The sequence below is a fragment of the Oryctolagus cuniculus genome, chromosome 4 (assembly GCF_964237555.1).
Source record: "Oryctolagus cuniculus chromosome 4, mOryCun1.1, whole genome shotgun sequence".
In the NCBI taxonomy this organism is placed as follows: domain Eukaryota; kingdom Metazoa; phylum Chordata; class Mammalia; order Lagomorpha; family Leporidae; genus Oryctolagus; species Oryctolagus cuniculus.
Genome location: NC_091435.1, coordinates 83577211 through 83604524, shown reverse-complemented (window position 1 = coordinate 83604524; position 27314 = coordinate 83577211). Strand labels below are relative to the sequence as shown.

At 38.0% G+C, this 27314-nt stretch overlaps 1 protein-coding gene and 1 non-coding gene across 43 annotated transcripts in view; both read left to right on the top strand.

The window, feature by feature from the left end:
• DLG1 (discs large MAGUK scaffold protein 1) overlaps positions 1 to 27314 on the top strand; it is a 250407-nt gene that overhangs the window by 157842 nt on the left and 65251 nt on the right. For all 42 annotated transcript variants that reach the window (XM_070072340.1, XM_070072334.1, XM_008266703.4 and 39 more), the window contains 3 exons: positions 2627 to 2771; positions 8646 to 8766; positions 19701 to 19857. In XM_070072340.1, coding sequence (XP_069928441.1) covers positions 2627 to 2771; positions 8646 to 8766; positions 19701 to 19857 — 423 coding nt within the window. The remainder of the gene's footprint in view (positions 1 to 2626; positions 2772 to 8645; positions 8767 to 19700; positions 19858 to 27314) is intronic.
• Positions 12080 to 12186, top strand: LOC127483036 (U6 spliceosomal RNA). The gene has a single exon (XR_007909010.1). It is a non-coding gene; the product is annotated as a U6 spliceosomal RNA (small nuclear RNA).

Sequence of the window (27314 nt, the reverse complement as noted above, 5' to 3'; positions counted from 1 at the left end):
TATGCATATTTCAAAATGCAGGCAGCCCTTGCTTTGCATGACAATTTGAAACCATAAAAATGACCAGCTAAAGCTCTGCAAAGCAGTATTTTTTTGTTATTTTGACAGAGTTATAGACAGAGAAAGGTCTTCTTTCCATTGGTTCACTCCCCAAATGGCCGCAACAGCCGGTGCCGCGCCGATCCAAAGCCAGGAGCCAGGCACTTCTTCCGGGTCTCCCATGTGGGTGCAAGAGCCCAAGCACCTGGGCTATGCTCCACTACCCTCCTGGGCCACAGCAAGAGCTGAACTGGAAGAGGAGCAACTGGGATTAGAACCCAGCAGCCCATATGGAATGCCGGCGCGCAGGCAGAGAATTAGCCAAGTGAGCCACGGCACCGGCCCCTGCAAAGCAGTATTAATAATCAACAAAGAAAATTATGATTCTTCTGTGACTTAAACATTTTATTCAAAACATAAAAAGCTCTTGTGTTAATTTTAAGGATGCTGATTGTGGAAGTGAAAATGTATTAAACATTTTTAGTGCACTGTAATTTAAAATAAAAGGATTATTCTTTGGCTGGCGCCGCTGCTCACTAGGCCTCTGCCTTGCGGCGCCAGCACACCAGGTTCTAGTCCCGGTCGGGGCGCCAGATTCTGTCCCAGTTGCCTCTCTTCCAGGCCAGCTCTCTGCTGTGGCCAGGGAGTGCAGTGGAGGATGGCCCAAGTGCTTGGGCTCTGCACCCCATGGGAGACCAGGATAAGCACCTGGCTCCTGCCATCGGATCAGCGCGGTGCGCCGGCCGCAGCCCACCGGCCATGGCGGCCATTGGAGGGTGAACCAACGGCAAAGGAAGACCTTTCTGTCTCCCTCTCTCTCACTGTCCACTCTGCCTGTCAAAAAAAAAAAAAACAAAACTCTCTCTCTCTCTTGGCCTCTCCTCTCTCTGTGCAACTCTGACTTTCAAATAAATATATAAATCTTGATTATTCTTTTGCAAAAATAAAAAAAAATTTATCAAAGAGAGGACCAGTTCAAACCTAAAGCAAACAGAAGGAGGGAAATAGTATAGAATAGACCAGAATTAATGGAAAAGGGAATATAAAAACAATAGAGAAAATTAACAACCAAAAGTTTGTTTTTTAGTATATGTGCTGCCGAAGTGAGCACTAACAGTTTGTTTTTTGAGACAGTTAACAAATTGACTAATCTTTAGCTATTCTGGTCAAGAAGGAAAATGAAATCTCAAATTTATAAAAGCAAGAATGAAAGAGACTATAAGAGAATACTATGAACAACTTTGTGTTCCAAGAAAAACATGACCTACTGCTTCTATTCAATGTTATACTTAATTATAATATCAATCCTAGACAGGGCAATAAGAAAAAAAATTTAGACTGGAAATAAAGGATTAAAACTATAGTTATAGATGACATCTTATTGTTTTTAGGAAATCCTCAGTAATCTACAATTAATAAATAGAGTTGCAGGATACAGTTTAGCTATCTAAAAATCAACTATCTCTATATGGAAGATAAATGAATGGTCTGGCTGGTGCCACAGCTAACTAGGCTAATCATTCTTCGCCTGCGGCACCAGCACCCCAGGTTCTAGTCCCGGTTGGGGCACTGGATTTTGTCCCAGTTGCTCCTCTTCCAATCCAGCTCTCTGCTGTGGCCCAGGAAGGCAGTGGAGGATGGCCCAAGTGCTTGGGTCCTGCACCTGTATGGGAGACCTGGAAGAAGCACCTGGCTTCTGGCTTCGAATCGGCACAGAGCGCCTGCCGCAGTGGCCATTTGTGGGGTGAACCAGTGGAAAAAAGAAGACTTCTCTCTCTCTTTCTCTCTTACTGTCTAACTCTGCCTGTCAAAAAAATAAGATAAATGAATGGTCAATAAATAATTGAAGAAAATTCAACTTTTTATTAATAGAAGTACAGATTTTTAAATAATTTATGCAAAAATTAAAACACCATTTTGCAGACTTAATAATACTCAGTGTTGGCAGAGATCTAAGTAGATTGTCAGTCTTATATACTGTAATAATGAGTGCAAATTTAGTAAAGCCATTTAGGAGAAAAATTAAATATCTGTTAGAGACAGGCATTTATGAGCTCTGGTTTGAGTTCTGGCTGCTCCACTTCCAATCCAACTCCCTGCTAATGCACCTGGGAAAGCAGAGGAGGACAACCCAATTGCTTGGACCCCTGTACCTAAGTGGAAGACCCAGAAGAAGCTCCTGGCTTCTGTGTAACAATTTTTTTAAACGTACTAATTCTATGTTTCCCAACATAGAGCAATTTCTAAGCTACCTAAATAAAATGATTTATTTGCAGAACAAAAAATATATTATGGTTTTAAAAACAAGAAAACTTACTATACACGTTCCTAAATGCCTAAGAGTGAGAGGAAATTGAGGCTAGAGCAGTAAGAATAGATGTTAGAATCAAGATTGACAATTCCATTAATGTACATAAACAACTTCCTGATATCATATACAATCAAAACTACTAGGATTTTTCTTTTCACATACCTTTATTTTCCTAGGTCAGTTATTTTCCCTATCTTTGGTATAATTATTTATAACCAGAAACAAGAAAGCAAGTGAAAATGTCTTAAAATAATTGTCTTCGGGATTTTTTTTTAGGTAAATAGTGTGTGTTTAGAAGAAGTTACTCACGAGGAGGCAGTAACTGCCTTAAAGAACACATCTGATTTTGTTTATTTGAAAGTGGCAAAACCCACAAGTATGTATATGAATGATGGCTACGCACCACCTGATATCACCAATTGTAAGTCTGCTTAAGTTTACCTTTAGATATGATACACTCTAATAAAATGTTCCTAGTATAAGAGAACATAATATAAAAATTGTAATAATATAAAATATTTTAAAGAACTATTAAGCATTTTAATCTGTTTTTATTGAGAATCTTCATATTAATGGAGGGGGGATCCTTTTTCACCTTTATTATTTTATTATACTAGATAATTTTAACATTTAAGGCACTGATTCACAAACTTTGTGTAAATAAGTCACCAAGGGATATTTGTGATAATACAACGTTTTTTTGTTTGTTTTCTTCTGATGCTTTTGGGATTGAGCACAGAAACTGCTTTAATGTATAGTTTAATTCTGTTAACAAGCGTAGTCATTCTGATGCTTCTGGTGCTGCGGTTCATAGACTACATTTTGCAAAGCACTGGTTTTAAATATTTCTGAAATTTCAGGATTTAGAATCTCAGCTACATGAGAATAGATATTTTCTTTATATATCACAATTTCCTCTTACATTGCATACCATATTTGTGTGAAATTCAGTGGATTTGAATTCAATTGTTACTAAACTACTTACATCCTTAAAAGTTTCATTTGATTGTCAGGTTTTTTTTTTTTTAATGTATAAGTGGGAGAGAGATTTAAATATCCTTTTTGGAAACTTTGATTTCAGAATAGTTTTAAATTTACAAAACAAAAATTGTAAAGTAGTACAAAGAGTTCTCATATATTCTATATTCAGCTTCCCCTGTTTTGACATCTTATATTAATATGACATATTTGTCATAATCTTAAACCACTGACATTTGTTTTGGTTGAAAAATAAAAGCATTATTCTGTGCATTGAGTTAATGTTAGAGGAACCCATAAGTAATAAAGATCTTAAATATACTCTTTGTACATTTGCTTTTGAGTGTTCCTTTTCTAAATTACAGTATTTTTAAAATATTCTCTATCAAATCATGTATTTGATTTGTAAATGACAGTGTTTCCAGTTTTCAAACTGTCAAGATTCATCACTAACATTATTATAAGATACAGATTATATTTTGAAATCTGTATACTGTCCTTAGATAATATTAAAGATTTATTTTTTTATTTTGAAGCCAGGATTAAAGAGAAGCAGAGACACAGAAAGAGAGAGAGAAGAGAGAAAGATCTTCCATCTTCTGATTCACTCCCTAAATGGCCACAACAGCCAGGGCTGGGCCAGGCCAAAACCAGGAACCAGGAACTTCATCCAGGTCTCCCACATGGGTGCAGGGGCCTAGGGACTTAGGCCATCTTCCGTAGCTTTCTCAAGCACATTAGCAGGGAGTTGGATCAGAAGTGGAGCAGCTAGAACTCAAACTGGTACCATATAGGATCCTGGTGTCACAGGCAGCTTAACCCTCTATGCCACAATGCCAGCCCCTGATAATATATTTTTAACTGCTCATTGACTTATTGCTCCCAAACAGCTGAATCATTTTCTTAATATTATTCATCCCACTCTAATGGACAGAAATGGTATCTTACACTTCTTTTGTGTCAAAGAGAAGAACCTTCTACTTGAAATTCTTGCATGCACTTGATCTTACACATTTTATAAGTTTTTATATTTTTATTTGTGACTAAAGAAGCAATTTCTATAATCTTTTATTCATCAAATCATGTAACAGTCTTCCTGTGAATACTGCCTGTCTCTTTAAGACAACCATGTTCCCATTTGTGTCAGTTAAGAATTGGGGTCCTCATTATAGCCTAATATACAAATAACCATGCTGCTTCTTTCAAAGATGTTAACCTGAGAAAAATATTATTTCTTAATTGAATTATCCTTTTCCATATATGATAATGTTATTTAAAAATGGAAGGACTTGGACCATCTTCTGCTTTCCCAGGCCATAGCAGAGAGCTGAATCGGAAGAGAGGCAGCTGAGACTAGAACCGGTGCCCATATGTGATGCCAGTGCTTCGGGCCAGGGATTTAACCTGCTGCACCACAGTGCTGGCCCCTATATTTTTTATCTTATTTGTAATTATCAATAGCTCATCACTCCTAAAATATCAATTTAAATTACTCTGTTCTATGATTACTACCCTCAGTTACGTCATCTCTATTCTAACAGTTCAACTTCATGTTGACTCTCAGTCATTTGACATTATCACTTTATTGCCCTCTTGTGTTTTTTTGTCCCCCATGTTTCTACTTCTTTTAAGTTGGTGAATTACTTAGCTTTTCATTACTATAATGAAATACCTGAGGCTGCTAAAGAGAAAGGGTTTATTCAGCTCATAGTTTTGGAGGTTACAATCAAAATTGGGCAGCTCTATCAGTTTGATGTCTGGTAAGGGTGGAGCACTTGCAGAGGGAAATATTATGTGGCAAGCCAGGAAACAATCCAAGTGCTTGGGCCCCTCCCATGTGGGAGACCCTTTGGAAGCTCCTGGCTCCTAATCAGCTCAGCTGCAGCCGTTTTGGCCATTTAGTAATAAACCAGTGGATGGAAGATCTCTATCTTTCTGGGTCTCCCTCTTTCTGTCTGTAATTCTACCTCTCAAATAAATAAAGCTTTAAGGTAAAAAGAACATCAGCCTTAAAGGTGGCTATTTGGCCGAGCAATTAAGACACCCGTGTTGTATATTGGAGTAACTGAGTTTGATACCCAGCTTGGCTCTATTGACTCCCAACTTCCTGCTAGTACGGATCCTGAGAGGCAGCAATGATGAATGGAGTAACTGAGTCCCTGTGACCCAAATGGGAGACCTGAATTGTGTTTTCAGTGCCCAGTTTTTGTCCGTTAGTGTTGAATTTCATTATTTATTGAGGTGATTTTTCTATCTTATTCTACTAATGTGGTAAATTACACTGGTTTTCTAGTGTTAGGCCAAACTTCCATTTTGAGAATAAATCCACACAGACATGCAATGTGTTATATTTCAATGGGTTCTAATTGATTACATTTTGATTAGGGTTGTACATCTGTGTACATACTTTTGAACTTATGGTACTGTCCTGAAAATTTCCTTTCCCTTAATGACCTTGTCAGATTTTGATATTATGTTTGTGTTTGTCTCAAATCATGTGTTGAAAGAGTACCGTCTTTTTTATTCTCTGAAAGTTTTTGTAAAATTTGTTTTATTTCAACCCTAAAGGGTTGGTTGAGTTTGTCATTGAAGCCTTCTATCCAGGTCTGGAATTTTTGGGGGAAGATTTTAGTTCTGAATAAAGTTTCCTTAGCCAATACAAGACTATTCAGACTTCTGTCTTGTTATCTCAATAGAAAAGAGTGCTGGATCACATTTAATTTTTATATGATGATTGTCAAGGACTGATGAAGAGTATGTTTTTGGCAGAAGCAGCACCACAGATATCAAAGTTGGAAAACAGTTTATATAATAGAAAATATTTTTAGAGAGAAATATTGCAATAGAAAATAATGTTATTTAAAAATGGAAAAGGTAGCCCTAAAGAAAAGTAACTAAGTATTGTTTTCCTTATAGACATAGATAGGATATTTCTTTCTTTTTAAAGATTTGTGTATTTCATTTTATTTGAAAGGCAGAATTAAAGAGAGAAGGAGAAACAGAGATAGATGTTCTATCTGCTGATTCAGTCCCAAATGGCCACAAAGGCTAAGGCAGGGCCAGGCCAGAGCCAGGAGCATAGAACTCCATCCAGGTCTCCCACATTGGTAGCAAGGGCCCAAGTATTTAGACCATCTGCCACTGCAGAAACTCCTGGCTTTGGATCAGCCCAGCTCCAGCCATTGCAGGCATTTAGAGAGTGAACCAGTGTATGGAGGACCTCTCTCTCTCTCTCTCTCTAAATCTGCCTTTCAAATAAATAAATAAAAAGCTTTTTAAGAAATAATGAAGGAAATGAGAGAGAAGGTTATAGAAGTTACCTGTGGGGGTTGGAGCTGTGGCATAGAGGGTAAATCTGCTGCTAGTTTCCTTGAAAAGCACAGATATTCTTACATATCACCCAGGAAATACTTTGAACTTCCAAAGTCAAGGGCCATTTACAAAGTCCCTGGAGGGGCCAGCATTGTGGCACAGATGAGCCTCCACTTGCAGCACCTACTGCCCATATGAACACAGGTTTGAGTCCTGGCTGCTCCACTTCCAGTACAGCTCCCTGCTAATGTGCCTGGGAAAAGCAATCATTGCCACCCACATGGGAGACCCAGATAGAGTTCCAGGCTCTTGACTTTGGCCTGGCCCAGCCCCAACTATTATGGCCATTTAGGGAGTGAATCAGAAGATGGAAGATATCTTTCTCTCTCTCTCAAATAATTAAAATGAATTTTTTTAAAAGTCCTTTTACTTAAAAAACAATATCCTGTGTGTATGTATGTGTGTACATATATGTATAAATATGTATGTATGTGCATGTGTGTGTATATACCTGATAAAAAACAGTTGCTGTTGGGTAGTGCAGATCTATGACACCAACAGATACACTAAAAGTATATCTTTTTTTTCTATACTAGCAATAGATATCAGACATCTTCCTTTTTATATGGCTACAGATAGAGATGTGTAGATGCTACCTCCTTTTGACAAACCATGCCTTTTTTTTTCTAATATACATAATAGTTCCAGTCATTTCCAATACTCAGATTTCTCTGTGTGACCTATTTGAAGACTAGTAATTTGAGCTAATGATTCTTGGATTTTTTTTTTCTTTTTACTCAACATGGAGTGTAGTGCTTTGCCTGGGAAGAATCAGTAATTGAATGAAAGAAGAGATCAATGTTTGATAATAAATATTACAGCTAACTTTGAAATGCTTTACAACTTTATCATAGTTAAAGTCTCAAGAAAACTAAATATTGCTTTCTGTTTATTTTGGTACTGATTCAGATAATTTAAGGATGCTATGTCTTTGTAAGTTTGAACTGAAATGTGTAGCTTGCTTTGGTATCCGGAAAGTATGTTCAGAAATATCTTTATAATTTTCTGTTCTTTGCTTTTGCTAGATGCACAGCTTGTCTATGATATTTATTATAATTGAAATAAGCCAGTAGATAGGGAGGTAGGGTTGATTTATTTTTGCTGTTTCCCAAGTTTCCATTGTCTTATGGGCAAACTGAGTATAAATATTGACTAGATTGACAGATCTGAGCTGTTATACGGATGTGCTTATGCATCATTTTTTTTTAAGAAAGGATCTTTATTTATTTGAAAGGCAGAGTTAGAGAGAAAGAGATATCTTCCATCCTGTGTTTCATACCCCAAATGGCAGCAGTGGTCAGAGCTGGGCTGGTCTGAATCCAGGAGCTTTTTCTGGGTCTCTTTCATGGGTGCAGGGGCCCAAGGACTTGAGCAATCTTCTGCTGCTTTCCCAGGTGCGTTAGCAGGGAGCTGGATTGGAAGTGGAGCAGTGGGGGCTCAAATCAATGACTCCATAAGATGCCAGTGCTGTAGGCATAGGCTTTACCCACTACACCACAGCACCATCTCCTATGCACCTATATTTAAGCTTCAGGGTTTCATTATTCACAATCAAAATTTGAGTATATGTGTTTTTCAAGCTAATCTGTAAAATGACCTTTCAGAAAAATGTTATTATACTTTAAAGTTTCTGTTCTTAGTCTTTGCTATGATAACCTTGTAAATTACCTTTACGGGATTTTGTTATGTGAGGAAATTAATGTAAAACTCTTTTAGTTATATTTTCTCAAAAGAAAGCAAATGAGATAATTTTTGCTTTATTGAACTGAAGACTGTTTATAGCTGGACAGTGAGTTTGTCCATTTTTTTAGCTGATAAATAAATCTACCAAATTCTGATACACAGAGAAGTGAATATGTGTTATACATTAACTAACTGAAATTCATAAATGAGGCACTGGGTATCTTGTTTCATTTTTTAATTATTTGCTTTCTTTGTTTTGAAGCTTCTTCTCAGCCTATAGATAACCATGTTAGCCCATCTTCCTACCTGAGCCAGACCCCTACATCACCAGCCAGATACTCACCTGTTTCTAAAGGAATGCTTGGAGATGATGAAATTACAAGGTAAGGAACTTAACATTCATCTTTTTTTTTTTTTTTAAGATTGATCTATTTATTTGAAAGGCAGACTTATAGATAGAAGAGAGACAGAGAGAGAAAGATCTTCCATCTGCTGGTTCACTCCCAACCCAAATGGCCATAACAGGAAGGACTGGGCCAGGCCAAAGCCAGGAGCTTTATCTGGGTCTCCCACATGGGTGCAGAGGCCCAAATACTTGGTGCATCTTCTCCTATTTTCCCAAAGAGCATTAGCAAGGAGCTGGATCCAAAAGTAGAGCAGCTGAGACTCAACTGACATCCATAAAAGATGCTGGCATTGCAGGCAACAGCTTTACCCATTGCACCACAATGCTGGCCCTTCATTCATCTTTCGTGAAGTTAACTATTAAATGAAATTTTAATTAGCCACATAAGGTAGTTAGATTTTTTTTTTTTTTTTTTTTTTTTTTTTGACAGGCAGAGTGGACAGTGAGAGAGCGAGAGAGAGAGAGGTCTTCCTTTGCTGTTGGTTCACCCTCCAATGGCCGCCGCGGCTGGCGCACCGCGCCTATCCGAAGGCAGGAGCCAGGTGCTTCTCCTGGTCTCCCATGGGGTGCAGGGCCCAAGCACTTGGGCCATCCTCCACTGCACTTCCTGGCCACAGCAGAGAGCTGGCCTGGAAGAGGGGCAACCGGGACAGAATCCGGCACCCTGACCGGGACTAGAACCTGGTGTGCCGGCGCCGCAAGGTGGAGGATTAGCCTACTGAGCTGTGGCGCCGGCCAGGTAGTTAGAATTTTTAAGACTAAAAAGGGTTGATTGACAGTTATCAAATGTAATCCTGAAGTTTTTTTCAATGGCAGATTCATTCAAGAGCCTAAAATATAGAAAAGTTTGTATTATAAATAAATTACTGCTCCTTTTCTCATAGTGACTTTTTTTCTTTAAGCTTAGTAAATTGTCTTATAAATTTAGTATGGTAAAACCAATGTAAGTATGTATTTATATATTTTAAACTAATTGTTTATATAATTTTTATTTAATGCATACCATAAAATACTATACTGTGGCAGTTACTCATATTCAGAATTCAATAAGTAATATTTTCTTTGATACATATTCCTGGTATCTTGACACCTAAGTTTTCCTTTAAATAATGATAGTAACTTCACAAAAGTTTGTAGATTAACCTTTTTTAGTTCCAAAGAATTCTAATAAGGTGGGGAAAAAGCAATGAAAAAAATATTTTAGGTCTAACTGCATTATTATTTGCATTATTATTTTTGAACTTTTGTAATTGTAATCATTATAATTATCCTTGTCAGACTCCTGACTCTAGTAGATAATGATCTCTATAAAGACAGATAATGATGTATTTTGTTCCCTTCTTAAATGTGGGAAACTTAATTGATTCTCAGTAGTTGTGTTGGAATGAAAATTAGCAGGAAGAATTATTTGTTGGTATTAAGAATTTTCAAGGCTGTTAGTTTAGGAGGTGCTCCTAGACTGATCTTTATTTTAATTTGAAGTATTACACAACAGGTCTACCTTTGTGTTAGTCACTTTTGATCACTTCACCTAAGTACTTGACACAGGCTACTTATGAAGGAAGTGTTAGCTGAAGCTATGTCCAGGTTTTTGACTGTACCACAGGAAAGAATTCTAGGATGGATTAAGATTGAATAGAGCAAGCAAGCAAACTTTATTCTAAATGCAAGTACACTATCTGGGATAGTGGGCAGGCATAGGTCCAGAGTATCTGCCCAGAGTGTCTGAAGAAGTTTCTCCTTTATCTTTGTCTTATAATGATGGGTAGGAATAAAAGAGTTCTAAGAATAAGGGGAAATTTCCTGGAATAGGAGTGCCACTTATTTTCTTTGCTAGTAAGTTCCATTCAGGTAGGTCATAGCAATTTTGGGGACAGATCAGAACTGAAACTACAATACTAAAGATACTGTAGTGAGCCTAGGGTTAATTAAGGTAATGATATGACTGACAGTAGGCTGCTTTTTCTGGGACATTTGCCAACCCTGTAATTTTTGAGTTGTTATGATACAGAAAGGCCTTGAGACTTCGCAGTACATCCGACCTCCATTCATATCTAGCTGTCTGCTAACCATAACAGAAGGAGACTTAATTTGGCTTCCAGTTTTATAGATTCTCTGTCCAAGGTCAGGTGGCCTCATCTGTCTAAAATCTAATGAGGGTAGTAGATGGCAGGACATGTGCAGAAAGATCACATGGCAAGCCAGGAAGTAGAAAGAGACAGGCAATACACTGATCCATTTCTTTGTGGCCCAATGACTCAATCATGGGCCCCACCACAGCAGTATAATAGCTTCTCAAAGGCCTGCCTTTCAACCCATAATTGGATTAAATTTGTACTCTAATCCATTAACATAAACAGAAGATTTTGAGGGCCAAGCCTTTAATATGTGAGCCTCTGGGAGACACCCAAACCAATATTCAAGCCCTAGCAACATGATTCCATGTTTCTATGAAAATCATATGATCAGTTATTGGATATGTCTTCTCCAAAGTATATTGTTTTATTCCTTTTTCATAACTATACTTCTTTGCCCAGATAGTGAAGTACAGAATTCTTTGCCCAAACATAAAGTATTTTCCACAATTTTGACCCTAAGCAGTCTTTCAAGTTATCTCATGTTACCTGCCATTGTTCTGTAGATATCAGTTAGGTCAATTTGGTACATAGTGTTGATTAGCTCTGTTATTTCTTTGTTGATTTCTGTCTAACTGACCTGTCCACTGATGAAATTGGGATGTTGAAGTCCCCTATTACTGTATTGGAGTCTATGTTTCCCTTTAGATATCTGAATATAGACCTACAATATGATCCAGCCATCGCACTCTGAGAATTTACCCAAACCAAAGAAATCAGCAAATGAAAGAGTTATCTGTACCCCCATGTTCATTGCAGATCAGTTCACAATAGCTAAGGTATGGAATCAACCCAGATGTCTATCAACTGATGACTGGATAAAGAAATTATGGTATATATACACTATGGAGTACTATTCAGCTGTTTAAAAAATGAAATCCTGTCTTTTGCAACAAAATGGATACAACTGGACACCATTATACTTAGTGAAATAAGCCAGACCCTGAAAAGCAGATGCTATATATTTTCCCTGATCTGGGATAGCTAATAGAGTACCTAAAATGTAGTGTATTATAGTGAATTGGACATTTTGGGATTCATTGATTGTTTATGACCCTTGTCTGTTCTGTTGAGAATCAGTGTATTTTTCTTCATACGATTTGCTTAGTGTAGGGTTAACCTTACAATCGTTAAGTAAACTGAAAATAGATTTTTGTGCTCACTTTAGCAGCATATATACTAAATTTGGAACGATACAGAGAAGATTAGCAAGGCCCCTGCACAAGGATGACATGCAAATTTGTGAAGCATTCTATATTTTTTTTGTTCTACTTAATACCATTGGTTGAACTCTTTAATTAACACACAACAATTCTTAGGTGTTTAAATTTAACTTAAAATTGATCCCTGTTAAATATAAGAGTGGGAATTAGATAGGGAAGAGATGTACAGTTCAATACATACTCACTTGGACTTACCCCTAATGGTAGAGCTAGAGACATGCAATGGGATTCCATATCAATCCCATTGAGGGGGCATGTACCAATGCCATCATATAGTCAAAGTGATCAGCTTAAGTTCATAAATGATCATAAAGATAGGATTAAGTGTCAAAGGGATCACATAAACAAGACCATTGTCTGCTAATAATAACTGATAGAATTAAAAGGGAGACAACAATCCAACATGGGAAGCAGGATACACAACAGACTCATAGAATGACGTATTCCCTAAACAGCACTCTGGCCTCAGAATCAGCCCTTAAGGCCTTAAGGATCTGCCTAAAAAGGCCATGAGAATTTCACAGACATGGAAAGCCAAGACACTGTGGCAAAATAAATCAATCAATCAATCAATCAATCACCTAAATGAAAGATCTCTGTGAGTGAGATCCCAGCAGAGAGAACGGGCCTTCAAAGAAGGAGGTAACTTTCTCTGAAGGGAAGAGAGAACTTCCACTTTGATTATGGCCTTGTTTAAATAAGGTCAGAGTTTGTGAACTCAAGAGGCTCCATAGCCTTGGCAGCTCATGACAAGAGCCTCAGGTGACGTCACAAATAAGAGTGTCAATTGTTAAATCAACAACGGGAGTCATTGTGCACTTATTCCTATGTAGGATCTCTGTCCTTAATGTGTTGTACTATGCAAATTAATGGTAAAACTAGTATTCAAACAGTGCTTTATGCTTTATGTGTCTGTGAGGGTGCAAATTATTGAAATCTTTACTTAGTATATACTGAGTTGATCTTCTGTATATAAAGATAATTAAAAATGAATCTTAATGAAGAATGGGATGGGAGAGGGAATAGGAGATAGGATGGTTGCCAGTGGGAGAGAGGTTATGGGGGGAAAAAGCTGCTGTAATCCAAAAGTTGTACTTTCAAAATTTATTAAATAAAAGTTTTAAAAAAGGAAAAGAAAATAGATTTTTATAAAAATTAAGAGTGGGAATGTGAGAGGGAGGAGGAAGACTTACAGCTGACTTCTCATCAAACTCTACAGGCTAGGAAAGAATGGCAAGATATATTCCAAATCTTAAGAGAAAAAAAATGTCAACCCAGAATACTGTACCCTGCAAAGCCTTTATTTATGAATGAAGGTGAAAGAAAGACCTTCCATCACATACAGAAATTGAAAGAATTTGTTGCCATTTATCCAACCTTAACAAAAGATGCTTCAAGATGTGCTATACCCAGAAACACAGAAATACCATCATCACTACAAAAGAAGGTAAAGGCAAAAAATCTCCCAGTAAAAGTACAAAGGAAATCCGAAGTAAACAATAGGAATATTTATGGAAAAATAGCAGGGCCAAGTTGTTACTTATCAATAGTCACATTGAATGTAAATGGCCTCAGCTGTCCAGTAAAAGATACAGAATGGCTGAATGGATTGAAAAACAAGACCCATCTATTTGCTGCCTACAAGAAACACATCTCGCCAACAAAGGTACATGCAGACTGAAAGTGAAAGGATAGAAAAAGATATTCCATGTAAACAGAAACTATAAAAGAGCTGTTGTAGCAATCCTAATAAAAGACGAAATAGACTTTAACACAAAAATTGTTAGAAGAGACAAAGGAGGGCATTATGTGATGATTAAGAGATCTATTCAACAGGAATGAGTGACTATTGTAAATGTACATGCACCTAATTAAAGGGCACCTGGCTATTTAAAAGAAATGTTAATGGATCTAAAGGGAGACATAGACTCCAATACAATAGTAATGGGAGACTTTGGTACCCTACTTTCAGCAATGGTCAGATCAACCAGACAGAAAATCAGCAAGGAAACAAACAAAAAAGTTAATCGACACAATAGACCAAATAGACCAAATGGACTTAACAGAACTTTTCATCCTTCAGTTGCAGAATACACATTCTTCTCACCAGTACATGGAACTTCCTTTAAGATACACAACATGCTAGGCCATAAATCAGGTCTCAGAAAATTCAAAGCAATTGAAATCATACTGTGTATCTTCTCTGATCTCTATGGAATAAAGCTGGAAATCAGCAATTCAGGAATCTCTAGAACATAGGCAAACACATGGAGACTGAATAACATGCTCTTGAACAAACAGTGGATCATTGAAGAAATCAAAAGAGAAATCAAAAAATTTCTGGAAACAAATGAAGATGACAGTACAACATATCCAGACTTATGGGATACAGCAAAAGCAGTGTTAAGAGGAAAGTTTATAGCAATTGGTGCTACATTAAAAAATTGGAAAGGCCCCAAATAAATGAGCTGTCAGTACATCTCAAGGACCTAGAAAAACAACAACAAACCAAACCTAAAACTAGGAGGAGAAAAAAAATAACTAAAATTAGAGAAGAAATAAAATTGAAACAAAAAAAAAAACGTACAGAAGATTAACAAAACAAAGAGCTGGGTTTTTTGGAAATAAAATAAAACAACACCATTGGTCCAAATCACTAAAATTAGAGATGAAAAAGGAAATGCAGTGACAGCACAGAAATAAAAAGAATCATCAGAAATTACTACAAAGAGCTTTATAACAACAAATTGAGAAACCTAGAAGAAATGGATAGATTCTTGGACACATACAACCTACTTAAATTGAGCCCTGAAGACATAAAAAACCTAAACAGACCAATAACCAAGACAGAAGTTGAATCCGTATTAAGGACCCTCCCAGCAAAGAGAAGCCTAGGACCAGATGACTTCACAGCTGAATTCTACCAGACATTTAAAGAACTAGCTCCAATTCTTCTCAAGCTGTTCAAAAGAGTTGAAAGGGAGAGAATCCTTCCAAATTCCTATAAAGCCAGCATCATCTTAATTCCTAAACCTAAAAAAGGTGTAGCAGAGAAAGAGAACCATAGACCAATTTCCCTGATAAATGTAGATGGAAAAATCCTCAACAAAATACTAGCCAATTAAATCCAACAACACACCACAATGAACATTCACCTGAACCAAGTTGGATTTATCCCTGGTATACAAATCAATCAATGTGATACATCACATTAACAAACTGAAGAACAAAACCATATGACTCTCTCAATAGATGCAAAGGAAGCATTTGATAAAATACAGTACCCTTTCATGATGAAAACTTTGAGCAAATTGGGTACAGAAGGAACATTCCTCAACACAATCAAGGCAATTTATGACAAACTCATGGCCAGCATCCTATTGAATGAGGAAAAGATGGAAGCATTCCCACAGAGATTCTGGAAACAGACATGGATGCCCGCTCTCACCATTGCTATTCTGTATAGTCCTGGAAGTTTTAGCCAGAGCCATTAGGCAAGAAAAATAAATCAAAGGGATACAAATTAGGAGGAGGAACTCAAACTATCCTCATTTGCAGATGACATGATGCTATATATAGGGAATCCAAAAGACTCCACTAAGAGACTATTGGAACTCATAGAAGAATTCAGTATATAGCAGGATATAAAATGAACACGAAAATCAGTAGCCTTTGTATACACAGGCAGTGCCATGGCTGAGAAAGAACTTCTAAGATCAGTCCCATTCACAGTAGTTACATTAAAAAATCAATTACCTCAGTAAATTTAACCAAGGATGTCAAAGATCTGTATGATGAAAATATCAAAGCATTAAAGAAAGAAGAACACACCAAAAAAATGGAAAAATCTCCCATGTTCATGGATTGGAATAATCAATATCATTACAATGTCCATACTACCAAAAGCAATTTACAGATTCAATGTGATACCAATTAGAATCCCAAGGACATTCTTCACAGATACAGAAAAAATGATACTGAAGTTCTTGTGGAAGCACAGGAGACCCTGAATAGCTAAAGCAATCTTATACAACAAAAACAAAGCTGGAGGTGTCACAATACCAGATTTCAAGACATACCACAAGACAGTTATAATCAAAACAGCCTGCTACACAAATAGTAAACCAATGATGCAGAATAGAAATTCCAGAAATCATCCCACACATCTATAACCAACTTAACTTTGACAAGGATTGAGCTAAAATCAATCCCTGGAGCAAGGACAGTCTCTTTACTGGGAAAACTGAATCTCCACATGCAGAAGGATGAAGAAAGACCCCTACCTTACACCTTACACAAAAATCCACTCAAAAAAATACCATCAGATTATTAGAGAACATTTGGGAAACTCTGCAAGAGATTGGCACAGGCAAAGAGTTTTTTTTTTGTTTGTTTGTTTGTTTTTAAGATTTATTTTACCTGAAAGAGTTACACAGAACGAGAGAAAGGTCTTCCATCTGCTGGTTCACTCCCCAGATAGCCGCAAAGGCCAGAGCTGTGCTGATCTGCAGCCAGGAGCTTCTTCCAGGTCTCCCACATGGGTGCAGGGGCCCAAGGATTTAGGTCATCTTCCACTGCTTTCCCAGGCCATAGCAGAGAGCTGGATGGGAAGTGGAGCAGCTGGTACTTGAACCGACTCCCATATGGGATGCCGGCACTGCAAGCAGTGGCTTTACCTGCTGTGCCAACAGCACTAGCCCCAGGAGTTTTTGGAAAAGACCCCAGACTCACACGCAGTCGAAGCCAAAATTGTACGACGCTGTGGCTTACTAGGCTGATCCTCCGCCTGCAGCGCTGGCACCCCAGGTTCTAGTCCTGGCTGGGGCTCCGGATTCTGTCCCGCTTGCTGCTCTTCCAGTCCAGCTCTCTGCTACGGCATGGAAAGGCAGTGGAGGATGGCCCAGGTCCTTGGACCCTGCACCCACATGGGAGACCGGGAGGAAGCACCTGGCTCCTGGCTTCGGATCGGCGCAACGTGCCGGCAGTAGCAGCCACTTGGGGGGTGAACCAATGAAAAAAAAAAAAAGACCTTTCTCTCTGTCTCTCTCTCTCACTGTCAAACTCTGCCTGTTTAAAAAAAAAAAAAAAAAAAAAAGTAAAAGCCAAAGTTAACAAATGGGATTACATCAACTTGAGAAGCTTCTGTAATGCAAAAGAAACACTAAGGAAAATGAAGAGGCAACCAACAGAATGGGAGAAATTATTTGCAACCTATGCAGTTGATAAAGGTTTAATAACTAGAATATTTAAAGAGATCAGGAAACTCAACAACATCAAAACAAACAACCCAGTTAAGAAATAGGCAAAGGACTTAGATATTTTTCAAAAGAGAAATCCACATGGCCAATAGACACATGCAAAAATGCTCAGGATCACTAGCAAATGAAAACCACAATGAGGTTTTACCTCAGCCCCATTAGAATGGCTTTCATACAGAAATCAACAAACAACAAATTCTGGGTAGGGTATGGAGGAAAAGGTACCCTAATCCACTGTTGATGGGAATGTAAACTGATACAGCCACTGTGGAACAGTATGGAGATATCTCAAAAATCTGAGTATGATCTTACCATGTGACCCAGATATCCCACTCCCGAGAATTTACCCAAGGAAAACGAAATCAGCAAATGAAAGAATTAATCTGTACCCCTATGTTTATTGCAGTTAAATTCATAATAGTTAAGATGTGGAATCAACCCAAATGTCAGTCAACTGAAGACAGGATGAAGAAATTAAGGGGGAGGGGGATGACACTGTGGCGTACTGGTAAAGCTGTTGCCTGCAGTGCTGGCATCACCTATGGGCGCCGATTCAAGTCATGTCTGCTCCACTTACGATCCAATACTTTGCTGAGGCCTGGAAAAGCTGTGGAAGATGGCCCAAGTCCTTAGGCCCCTGCACCCATGTGGGAGACCCAAAAGAAATTCCTGGCTTCAGATCAGCCCAGCTGTGGCCTTTGCAGCCATTTAGAGAGCAAACCAGCAGATGGAAGACTTTCTCTCCACCACCACCCTCCCCAGTCTGCCCCTGCCTCTGCCTCTCTATAACTCTGCCTTTCAAATAAAATAAATAAATCTTAAAAAAAAAAAAAAGAAATTATGGGATATATACGCCATTGAATACTACAGTGGTTAAAAAAAAATGAAATCCTGTTTGCAACAAAATGGATGAATCTGGAAAACATCATACTTAGTGAAATAAGCCAGTCCCAAAAGGGCAAATATCATATGTTCTCCTTGATCTGTGATAACTAATAGGGAACCTAAAAGATAATTTAGCAAAGTGAAATTAACACTTGAAGATGCAGTGACTTTGAAAAGCCCATGTCCCGACTGTTGAAGGATAGTTTTTTCTTTTCATACAAAGTGTTGAACTCTTTACTTAGTATAGAGTTAATTGTCTGTGTATAAGATTCATTGAAAATAGATCTTAGTAAAAAATAAGAATGAGAATAGGAGAGGGAGGAGAAAGAGTGGTGAGAGTGTGGGTGGGAAGAGTTACTATATTCCTAAAGTTGAATTTTTGGAAAGCATGAAGTTTGTATTCCTTAAGTATAAGGTTTCTGTGGGGAGGGGAGAATAATTACAATTGGCATTCTGTATTTCATCAAATTCAAAATAATGTGCTGCTGGTATTCCCATGGTCTTACCAGAAGAGGTAAATGGTGATCACACAGCTATGTATAACTACCAATAATGGTGAAAAATTACCAATGGGAAGATGTGTTTCAGAGATAATATATGTGGGAAAAAATAAGTACATCTTAGAATTAACAAAAAACATTAACTAAATCTCTAGTAGAGGCTTGAGCAATAATAAAGATATTTAATTATTTTATGTAAAAAGCCTGGGGACATGTAATTCATTCAAGGTTGTTGTAGCAACTATTAACACATTATGGCTCTGGTTTCACTTTCATGACTGTAATATGTTCAGACCAATAAAGGGATTTTATCAGAAGTTCATTCATATGTGGGGATTTTTTGAAGGGACAGGTGTAATGCACATACTTGTTAAGGTCTCTCCTTTGGAAATGACAGAGAATTTCGCTTCATTTCTCAGAGGTCAGAATGGCGTCACATACTCAACTTAGCTAATAGGAATGGGATTGCAGTGAACAAGTTAGTTCACTCATGATTTATCTTTTTGGTACTGGAGAAAGGACCTACCTAAGATGAAGGGATAACTGTATTTTTAAAAATCTAAGAAGTCAGGGCAGTGACTGGGTTATAGGCAATAAAGTACTGTATGTATTTACAGATTGTCTCTTTATATTATTATTTTCTAAGTTTCCAAATTGTTTTTTGTTTTCAGTTTTATGTTTATTATAAGACACTGAAAGCTTTTTAGAAAATTAGATTTTTTAAATTTCTAAGCCTAACTTATAGGCTTAGAAGAAAGCTCTTTACCCCACAGTTTTGAAAAGCCTTTTAAGTTTATATTTAGCTTTCCTTAAAGTTTGATAACATAAGAATGACCAGTTGGGAATTCTCAATGATAGAATGTCAGGGTCTTAAAATTTCCAAAGCATTCAATATTTTTTTAATTTTTAGGGAACCTAGAAAAGTTGTTCTTCATCGTGGCTCAACAGGCCTTGGTTTCAACATTGTAGGAGGTGAAGATGGAGAAGGAATATTTATTTCCTTTATCTTGGCTGGAGGACCTGCTGATCTAAGTGGAGAGCTCAGAAAAGGAGATCGTATTATATCGGTAGGATATGTTTATCAAAATAATGTTTCTGTTCTTTTAACTGTGACCTATAAATTATTAAAAGTGATTATTTTTATATACTAAAGTTTTAAGGATATCCTTTTTGTATTCAACTTAATTGTAGAATTATGTTCTATAAGATAAATTTTGTTTTAATACTTTCTTAATAATGGGTCAGTTTTATAAATGTACTTGAAGGAATTATGTATTATCATTTTAAGACAGACTTTTTTTTAAGATGTTATTTATTTGAGAGGTAGAGTTATAGACAGTAAGAGGGAGAGACAGAGAAAGGTCTTCAATTCGCTAATTCACTCTCCAAATGGCCACAACAGCCAGAGCTGAACCAATCCGAAGCCAGGAGCCAGGATCTTCTTCCAGGTCTCCCACATGGGGTCCAAGTGCTTGGGCTATCTTCTACTGCTTTCCCAGGCCACAGTAGAAAGCTGAATCGGAAGAGGAGCAGCTGGGACTAGAACTGACACCCACGTGGGATGCCAGTGCCACATACAAGAGGATTAACCTACTACACCACAGCACCAGTCCCAGACTTTTTATTCTTTAAATGTATTTATTTGAGAGGCAGAGAGAGAGAGAATGCACTTCCATTCTCTGATTCACTCCTCAAGTGCCTGAGACAGCTGGGGAACCAAAGCCTGTAATCGGGTATTCAAGCTAGGTCTACCACATGAGTGATAAAAACCCAACTACTTGCTGCTTCCCAGGTCTAATTAGCCAAAAGCTGAAATCAGAAGCTGGAGCCAGGAATCAGACCCAGGCACTCTAATATAAGATGCGGTTGTCCTAACTAGTGTCTTAACCTCTAGGCCAAGGGCCTGCCCCATATTCTCTATTATTAACGGCAAGGTTCTCTGTGTATCTCTTAAGTCAAGCCTGTTACTTGTGTACTACTTCATACTTAAATGTGTTGTCTGCCTAATCTAATGTTGAGGGTTTATTTTTTATTAATTTATTGTTGAGGGTTTATTTATTTGAATAAATACTTCTGGGTTGCTATTTAACAGAGGCCTGCTCTGGTACTTGGGCCTCTGCACCCATGTTGGGGACCCGGAGGAAGATCTTGGCTCCTGGCTTTGAATTGGCACAGTTCCCACCATTGTGGCCATTTGGGGAGTGAACTAGAGGATGGAAGACTCTCTCTCTCTCTGTCTCTGTCTCTCTGCCTCTGCCTCTGCCTCTCTGAAACTCCACCTTTCAAATAAATAAATAAATCTTTATTTTAAAAAGTTAATACTGTAGAGTAAATGAAATACTGAAGAATACATACTTGATATAGACAAATGCAGGAAAAGAGAAACAGAAGGTAAATGGCAGTATGTGAGATTGAAATCCAACTATCTTGGCCGGCACTGCGGCTCACTAGGCTAATCCTCCGCCTGGGGCGAGGATTCTGTTCCGGTTGCCCCTCTTCCAGTCCAGCTCTCTGCTGTGGCCCAGGAAGGCAGTGGAGGATGGCCCAAGTGCTTGGGCCCTGCACCCTCATGGAAGACCAGGAAGAAGCACCTGGCTCCAGGCTTTGGATCGGCGCAGCGCAGGCCGCAGCATACCAGCTGTAGCGGCCATTTGGGGGGTGAACCAACGGAAGGAAGACCTTCTCTCTGTCTCTCTCTCTCTCTCACTGTCTAACTCTGCCTGTAAAATAAATAAATAAATAAACAAATAAATAGAAAGAAATCCAACTATCTTAATAACCACATTATAGTAAAACCTGAAGTCAAAATACAGAAATTGTCAACTTGGTTCTAAAAATAGCAAGACCCAACTACATACTATTTATCATACATTCACTTGAAAGATTCATGTGTCAGGTCCAGCTTTGTGGTGTAGCAGGTAGAACCACTGCCCATAACTTCTGTTCCACTTCTGATCAGCTCCTTGCTAAAGCAGCAGAAGATGGCCAAGTGCTTGGGCCCCTGCCACCCACATGGGAGACCCAGAAGAAGTTCCTGGCTCCTGACTTCAGACCAGATCCTGCTGTTGGGGCCATGTAGGGAGTGAACTACTAGATGGAAGATCACTCTGTCTCTGCCTCTTTCTCTGTAACTCTGCCCTTCAAATAAATAAATAAATCTTTAAAAACAATATTTGTGTTTTATAAATAAAAGGAAGAAGACACACAAGCCAAACAATTTTTAAAACCATTCATAGTTCTTTGTTTTCATATACACTTTTATGAACTTTTTGAAGACCTCTAACTTGCGTGGATTTCAAGTTTCTTGTACCAAACCATACTTATCTTCTAAATCCATATTCTATGAACCTTTTCAGTACCCTCATAGTAATATGAGACAAAGTAGAATTTAAGATAGACTGTGGTGTTCTAGATATGTATATATCATAGATAGATTTATGATTAAAGGATCATTTCCTGAAGAAGACTAACAACCCTAAGTGTATAGCACAAATAATCTTCTCAAAATACATGAAGTGAAAATTATCAGAACTAGGGAAATGGAAAAATCTATAATACATTTGGAGGTTTTCATACCTTTTTCTGTAATTGATAGAATAAGTATAAAAAGGAGGAAAAAAAGAAACTTTTCCTTGCCTCATACAATATATAAAAATTAACATTTTGAATGAATCATAGAACTAAACTTCTAGAAGAAAACATACCAGAAGATCTTAGTGAACCTGGCTTCAACATAATTCTTAAATAAGGCCAAGTTAAATCTTTTGCAGCATGGTGCTAGACTACTGGATTTCTCTATATTAAAACATGGACTTCAGCCACTCCTACTACAGACATAAAATTAATTCCAGCACAGTTATAGATCTAAATGTAAAACCCAGATCCATAATCTTTCTAGAAGAAAACATTGGAGAGTATCTTTGCAACCCTGTGATAGGCAAATATTGCTTGGATAATAAACACTAACTATAAAACATTAACCATAAAAAGATGTCATTAAGAAACCAAGTAGGTGAGCCACATAATAAGAAATATGTGTGTGTGAGTGTGTACTCATGCATATACATAGTAATTTATTTTCTCAGTACATATGTCTAACAAAACACTTGTAATTAGAATATATAACTATCTCCCATAAGTCAGCAATATAAAAAATTAGTAACCTAACTTAAAAATGCACAAAAGTTTTAAACAAATATTTCACAAAAGAATGTATATTAATAGCCAGTAAACACATAAAAAGATGCTTAACATTAGGCATCAGGGAAATACACAAACCACAATGAATAAAGGCATTTGAAGGAATTTAGACAGGAGTGATGTAGTGGTGATAGTGTAGTGATAGTGGTGGTGTCTGATAACTTACACATTTGTCACAACTTTCAACTAAACAATAAAAAATGCCTAAATAAAAATAGCTATTTTAAAGCCATGATTAAAAATATTAATAAAAACCTTCATTTGGTAAGAATGTGATACAGTTGCAACTCTCATTCAATATGGATAGGTAAATGAAATGGTACATCTACACTTACCATTCAGGGTTTCCCCAAGACAAAAAATAAAAGCATAAGTCTGTAAGTATTTTTAACAGCCTTATTCATCATAATCCAGACCTAGAAATGAACCGAATTCCCATTAACAGGAAATATAGCCAAATAGATTGTATATTTATACAACATAGTACTACTCGGCAAAAAAAGGAACAACTAAAACATGAAGCAACACAGGTAACTGAAAGATACTGTGTTAAAATTAAACAGATGCCACAAAAATACTCTGGTTCCAGTTACCTGATAATTATGAATAAGCAACACTGAATTATGGTGATGGAGTTCAGAAAGCAGTTGCCAGTGACTGGGACTAGGCATAAGAGTACATGGTAGATGTTGTTGTGTTGCTAGATGGAAAAGGTATATATCTCATTAGGGAGAGTGGTTTCATGGGTAAGTACAGTTGTCAAAATTGGTCTAGCTGAACTGTTCAAGTTTGTACATTTTTATTTAATCTTTTTAAGTTATAATATTTCAAAGACATTAATGGTAAGAAAGGCATGTTTTTTAAATAAATATTATTGGGACAAACTAGCTATTTAGGAGAATAAAATTAGCTTAGAGCCTCACTTCACACCTTGTGTCAAAATAAATTTTCAGCTGGCTTAGAGTTTGCCGTGAGAAATTCAAAACAAAAATAGATTTTTTTAATTGTCTATGTAGGATCACTCTAAATGGGTCACTGGCACATGCTGAAGTGTAATAGGTAGACCTGCACAACCAAGTTCATCCAGAATTTTCCTGGTATTAGCACTATAAATCCCATGTCTAGAAACCTCCTTAGTCTTGATTTTAAAACTTAATGTCCTAGACAGTACAGAGCAGTTGCTCACCCTAATGTGAGTGTAATTTAATGCAGTATTATGTCTGACAGTGTGCTATGCATCAACTAAAATTTTAATGCTTACTTAGCCTCTAGAAAAAAAGCTTTAGGAACAAGAGAAAAAAAAATAAGAAAAGGTAGTGAAATCTAAATAAAGTCCTAGAACAAACACATTTAAGTGCCTTAGAATTTTGCAGTTTTTAAAAGTTCAGCTTTAGGGGCTGTCCCTGTGGCATAGTTGGTTAAGCCTCTGCCTGCAGTGCTGGCATCCCATATGGGCGCCAGTTCTAGTCCCGGCTGTTCCACTTCTGATTCCGCTCTCTGCTAATGGCCTGGAAAGGCAGTGGAAGATGGCCCAAGTACTTGGGCCCCAGCACCCACATGGGAAACCTGGAAGAAGCTCCCAGCTTTAGATTGGCCCAGCACTACTGTTGTGGCTGTTGAGGAGTGAACCAGTGGATGAAGACTTCTCTGCTTTTCTTTTTCTCTGTCTATAACTCTGCCTTTCACATAAATAAATAAATCTTTGAAAAAAAGAAAAAATAATAAAGTTCAGCTTTAATCATGATCAACTGATGTCCTAATTAAAAAACAGATTCCTAGACCTCATACCTAAAGTTTCTAAGTGGGACTGGGTTGAGATCTGAACATTTGTACTTCTAACACATTTCCATGAGATACTGATATTGCTGCTCCTGAGACCAAACTTTCAGAACAGTTCTAAAGAAACCCTTTTACTGATGTTCTTAATGAGTTATTTCAGAAAGAAAGGAAATTGATAACAGATTTTTATAAAAATTCCCCTTGCAGCAGTTAATTGTGATAGAGAAGCTTTTGTAATCCAGAGCTGTTATTAAATATGTAGAACAACATATTTTTCAATACTGTATAAATGAGATTACTGTTTTTTCTATTGATGTCAACCAGTGGAGAATATAGTTGATACTCATTTAAAACTTAAAATCTTGGAGTCTTGGAATCAAAAAGTGGTCCAAAATAGCAAGGAAAAAAAATCTCTTTAAAAACAGTGAGAAAAGTAGCCAGAATTGCCAGGATAAACTTTTTAGAACTCTGAAAACTAACCAAAAGCTTGCAGCAATCCAGGAAATGTTTATTCAAGAAAAAAAATGACTGATTTTTTTTTAAGATTTATTTATTTGAGTTATAAGAGAGAGAAGGAGAGACAGAGACAGCGAGAGCTCTTCCATCCGCTGGTTTACTCCCTAACAGGCCGCAACCACCAAAGTTGGGCTGACCTGAAGCCCGTGCAGGTGCAGGGGCCCAAGTACTTGGGCCATCCTCCACTGCTTTCCCAAGCCGTAGCAAAGAGCTGAATCATAAATTGGAGCATCCAGGACTTGAACTGGTACCCATATGGGAAGCCAGCACTGCAGGCAGATGCTTTACCCACTGCAACACAGTACTGGCCCCAGCAAATAAATCTTAAAAAAAAAAAAAAAAAAAAAAACTTGAAAGTAAGTAGTTTGGAAGTAAAAGTTAGAAAAGATTCACTACCCAAATAGTAACCAAAAGAGACTTAGAATGGCCATGTCAGTGTCAATGTAGACCTTAAGATAAAAATTACCATTAAAAGGCCAGCACTGTGGCTCAATGGGGTAAGCCACCACTGATGCTGGCTCAAGTTCTGGCTGCTCCACTTCTGATCCAGCTCCCTGCTAATGGCCTGGGAAAGCTCCGGAAGATGGCCCAAGTGCTTGGACTCCTACACCCAGGCAGGAGGCCAAGAAGACTCTCCTAACTCCTGGCTTTGAACAGCTTCAACTGGTTGCAGCCATTTGAGGAGTGAACCAGCAGATGGAAGATCTCTCTGTCTCTCTTCTCTCTCTGTAACTCTGACTTTCAAATAAATAAATCTTTTTAAAATTACTATTAAAAATGAAAGACTTCTGTTATATAATTGATAAATTTCTAGAAAGATGTACTATTGAAAATTACTCAAGAAAAAATAGACAATCTGGGATAGGCATTGTGGCACAACATGTTAAGCCACCATTTGGGAAACCTTTATCCCATATCAGAGTGCTAGTTTGTCATATTTCACTTGCAGTCCAGATTTCTGCTAATGCATCCTGGGAGATAGTAGATGATGGCCTATGTGCTTGGGCCCCTAGCATCCACATGGGAGAACAGCATGCAGTTTTTGGCTCCTGGCTTCCATCTGGCCCAGCTCTGGCTGTTGGAAGTATCTGGGGAGTCAACCAGCAGATAAAGGATACGTATATGTCTTTCTGTCTCTGTGAGTTACCTTTTTTTTTTTTTTTAAGATTTTGTTTGTTTATTTGAGAGGTAGAGTTACACACAGAGAGGGAGACAGAGAGAGAGGTCTTCCATCCACTGATTCACTTCCCCAAAGGTCTGCAACAGCCATAGCTAGGCCAATCCGATGGCAGGAGCCAGGAGCTTCTTCCCGGGCCTCCCACACAGGTGCAGGGGCCCAAACACTCGGTCCATCTTCTGCTGCTTTCCCAGACCATAGCAGAGAGCTGGATCAGAAGAAGAGCAACCAAGACTAGAACCAGTTCCCACATGAGATGCCAGCACAGTAGGCGGAGGCTTAACCCACTACACCACAGTGCTGGTCCCCACACTCAGCTTTTAAGTAGATGAAAATAAATGCACTTTTTTTTAAAAAAAAACAAAATGGAAAATATGAGACTAACATTGTGACATAGCAAATCCAGCTGCTGCCTGGGATGCCACATATCAGAGCACCAGTTTCAGCCTCAGCTGCTGCATTTCAGCTCCAGCTCCCCACTAATATACCTTGGAAAATAGTGGAGGATTGTGCAAGTACTTGGATGCCACCGATGTGAGAGACCTGGATGGAGTTCCAGGCTCTTGGCTTTGACCTGGTCCAGACCTGGCCAGCACAGCCATTTGGGGAGTGAACCAGCAGATGGAACATCTCTTTGTCTCTCTCCTCTCTCTCCCTTTCAAATAAATAAACCATTTTTTTTTTTTTTTTAATTTTTGACAGGCAGAGTGGACAGTGAGAGAGAGAGACAGAGAGAAAGGTCTTCCTTTGCCGTTGGTTCACCCTCCAATGGCCGCCGCTGCAGCCGGCGCACCGCGCTGATCCGATGGCAGGAGCCAGGAGCCAGGTGCTTTTCCTGGTCTCCCATGGGGT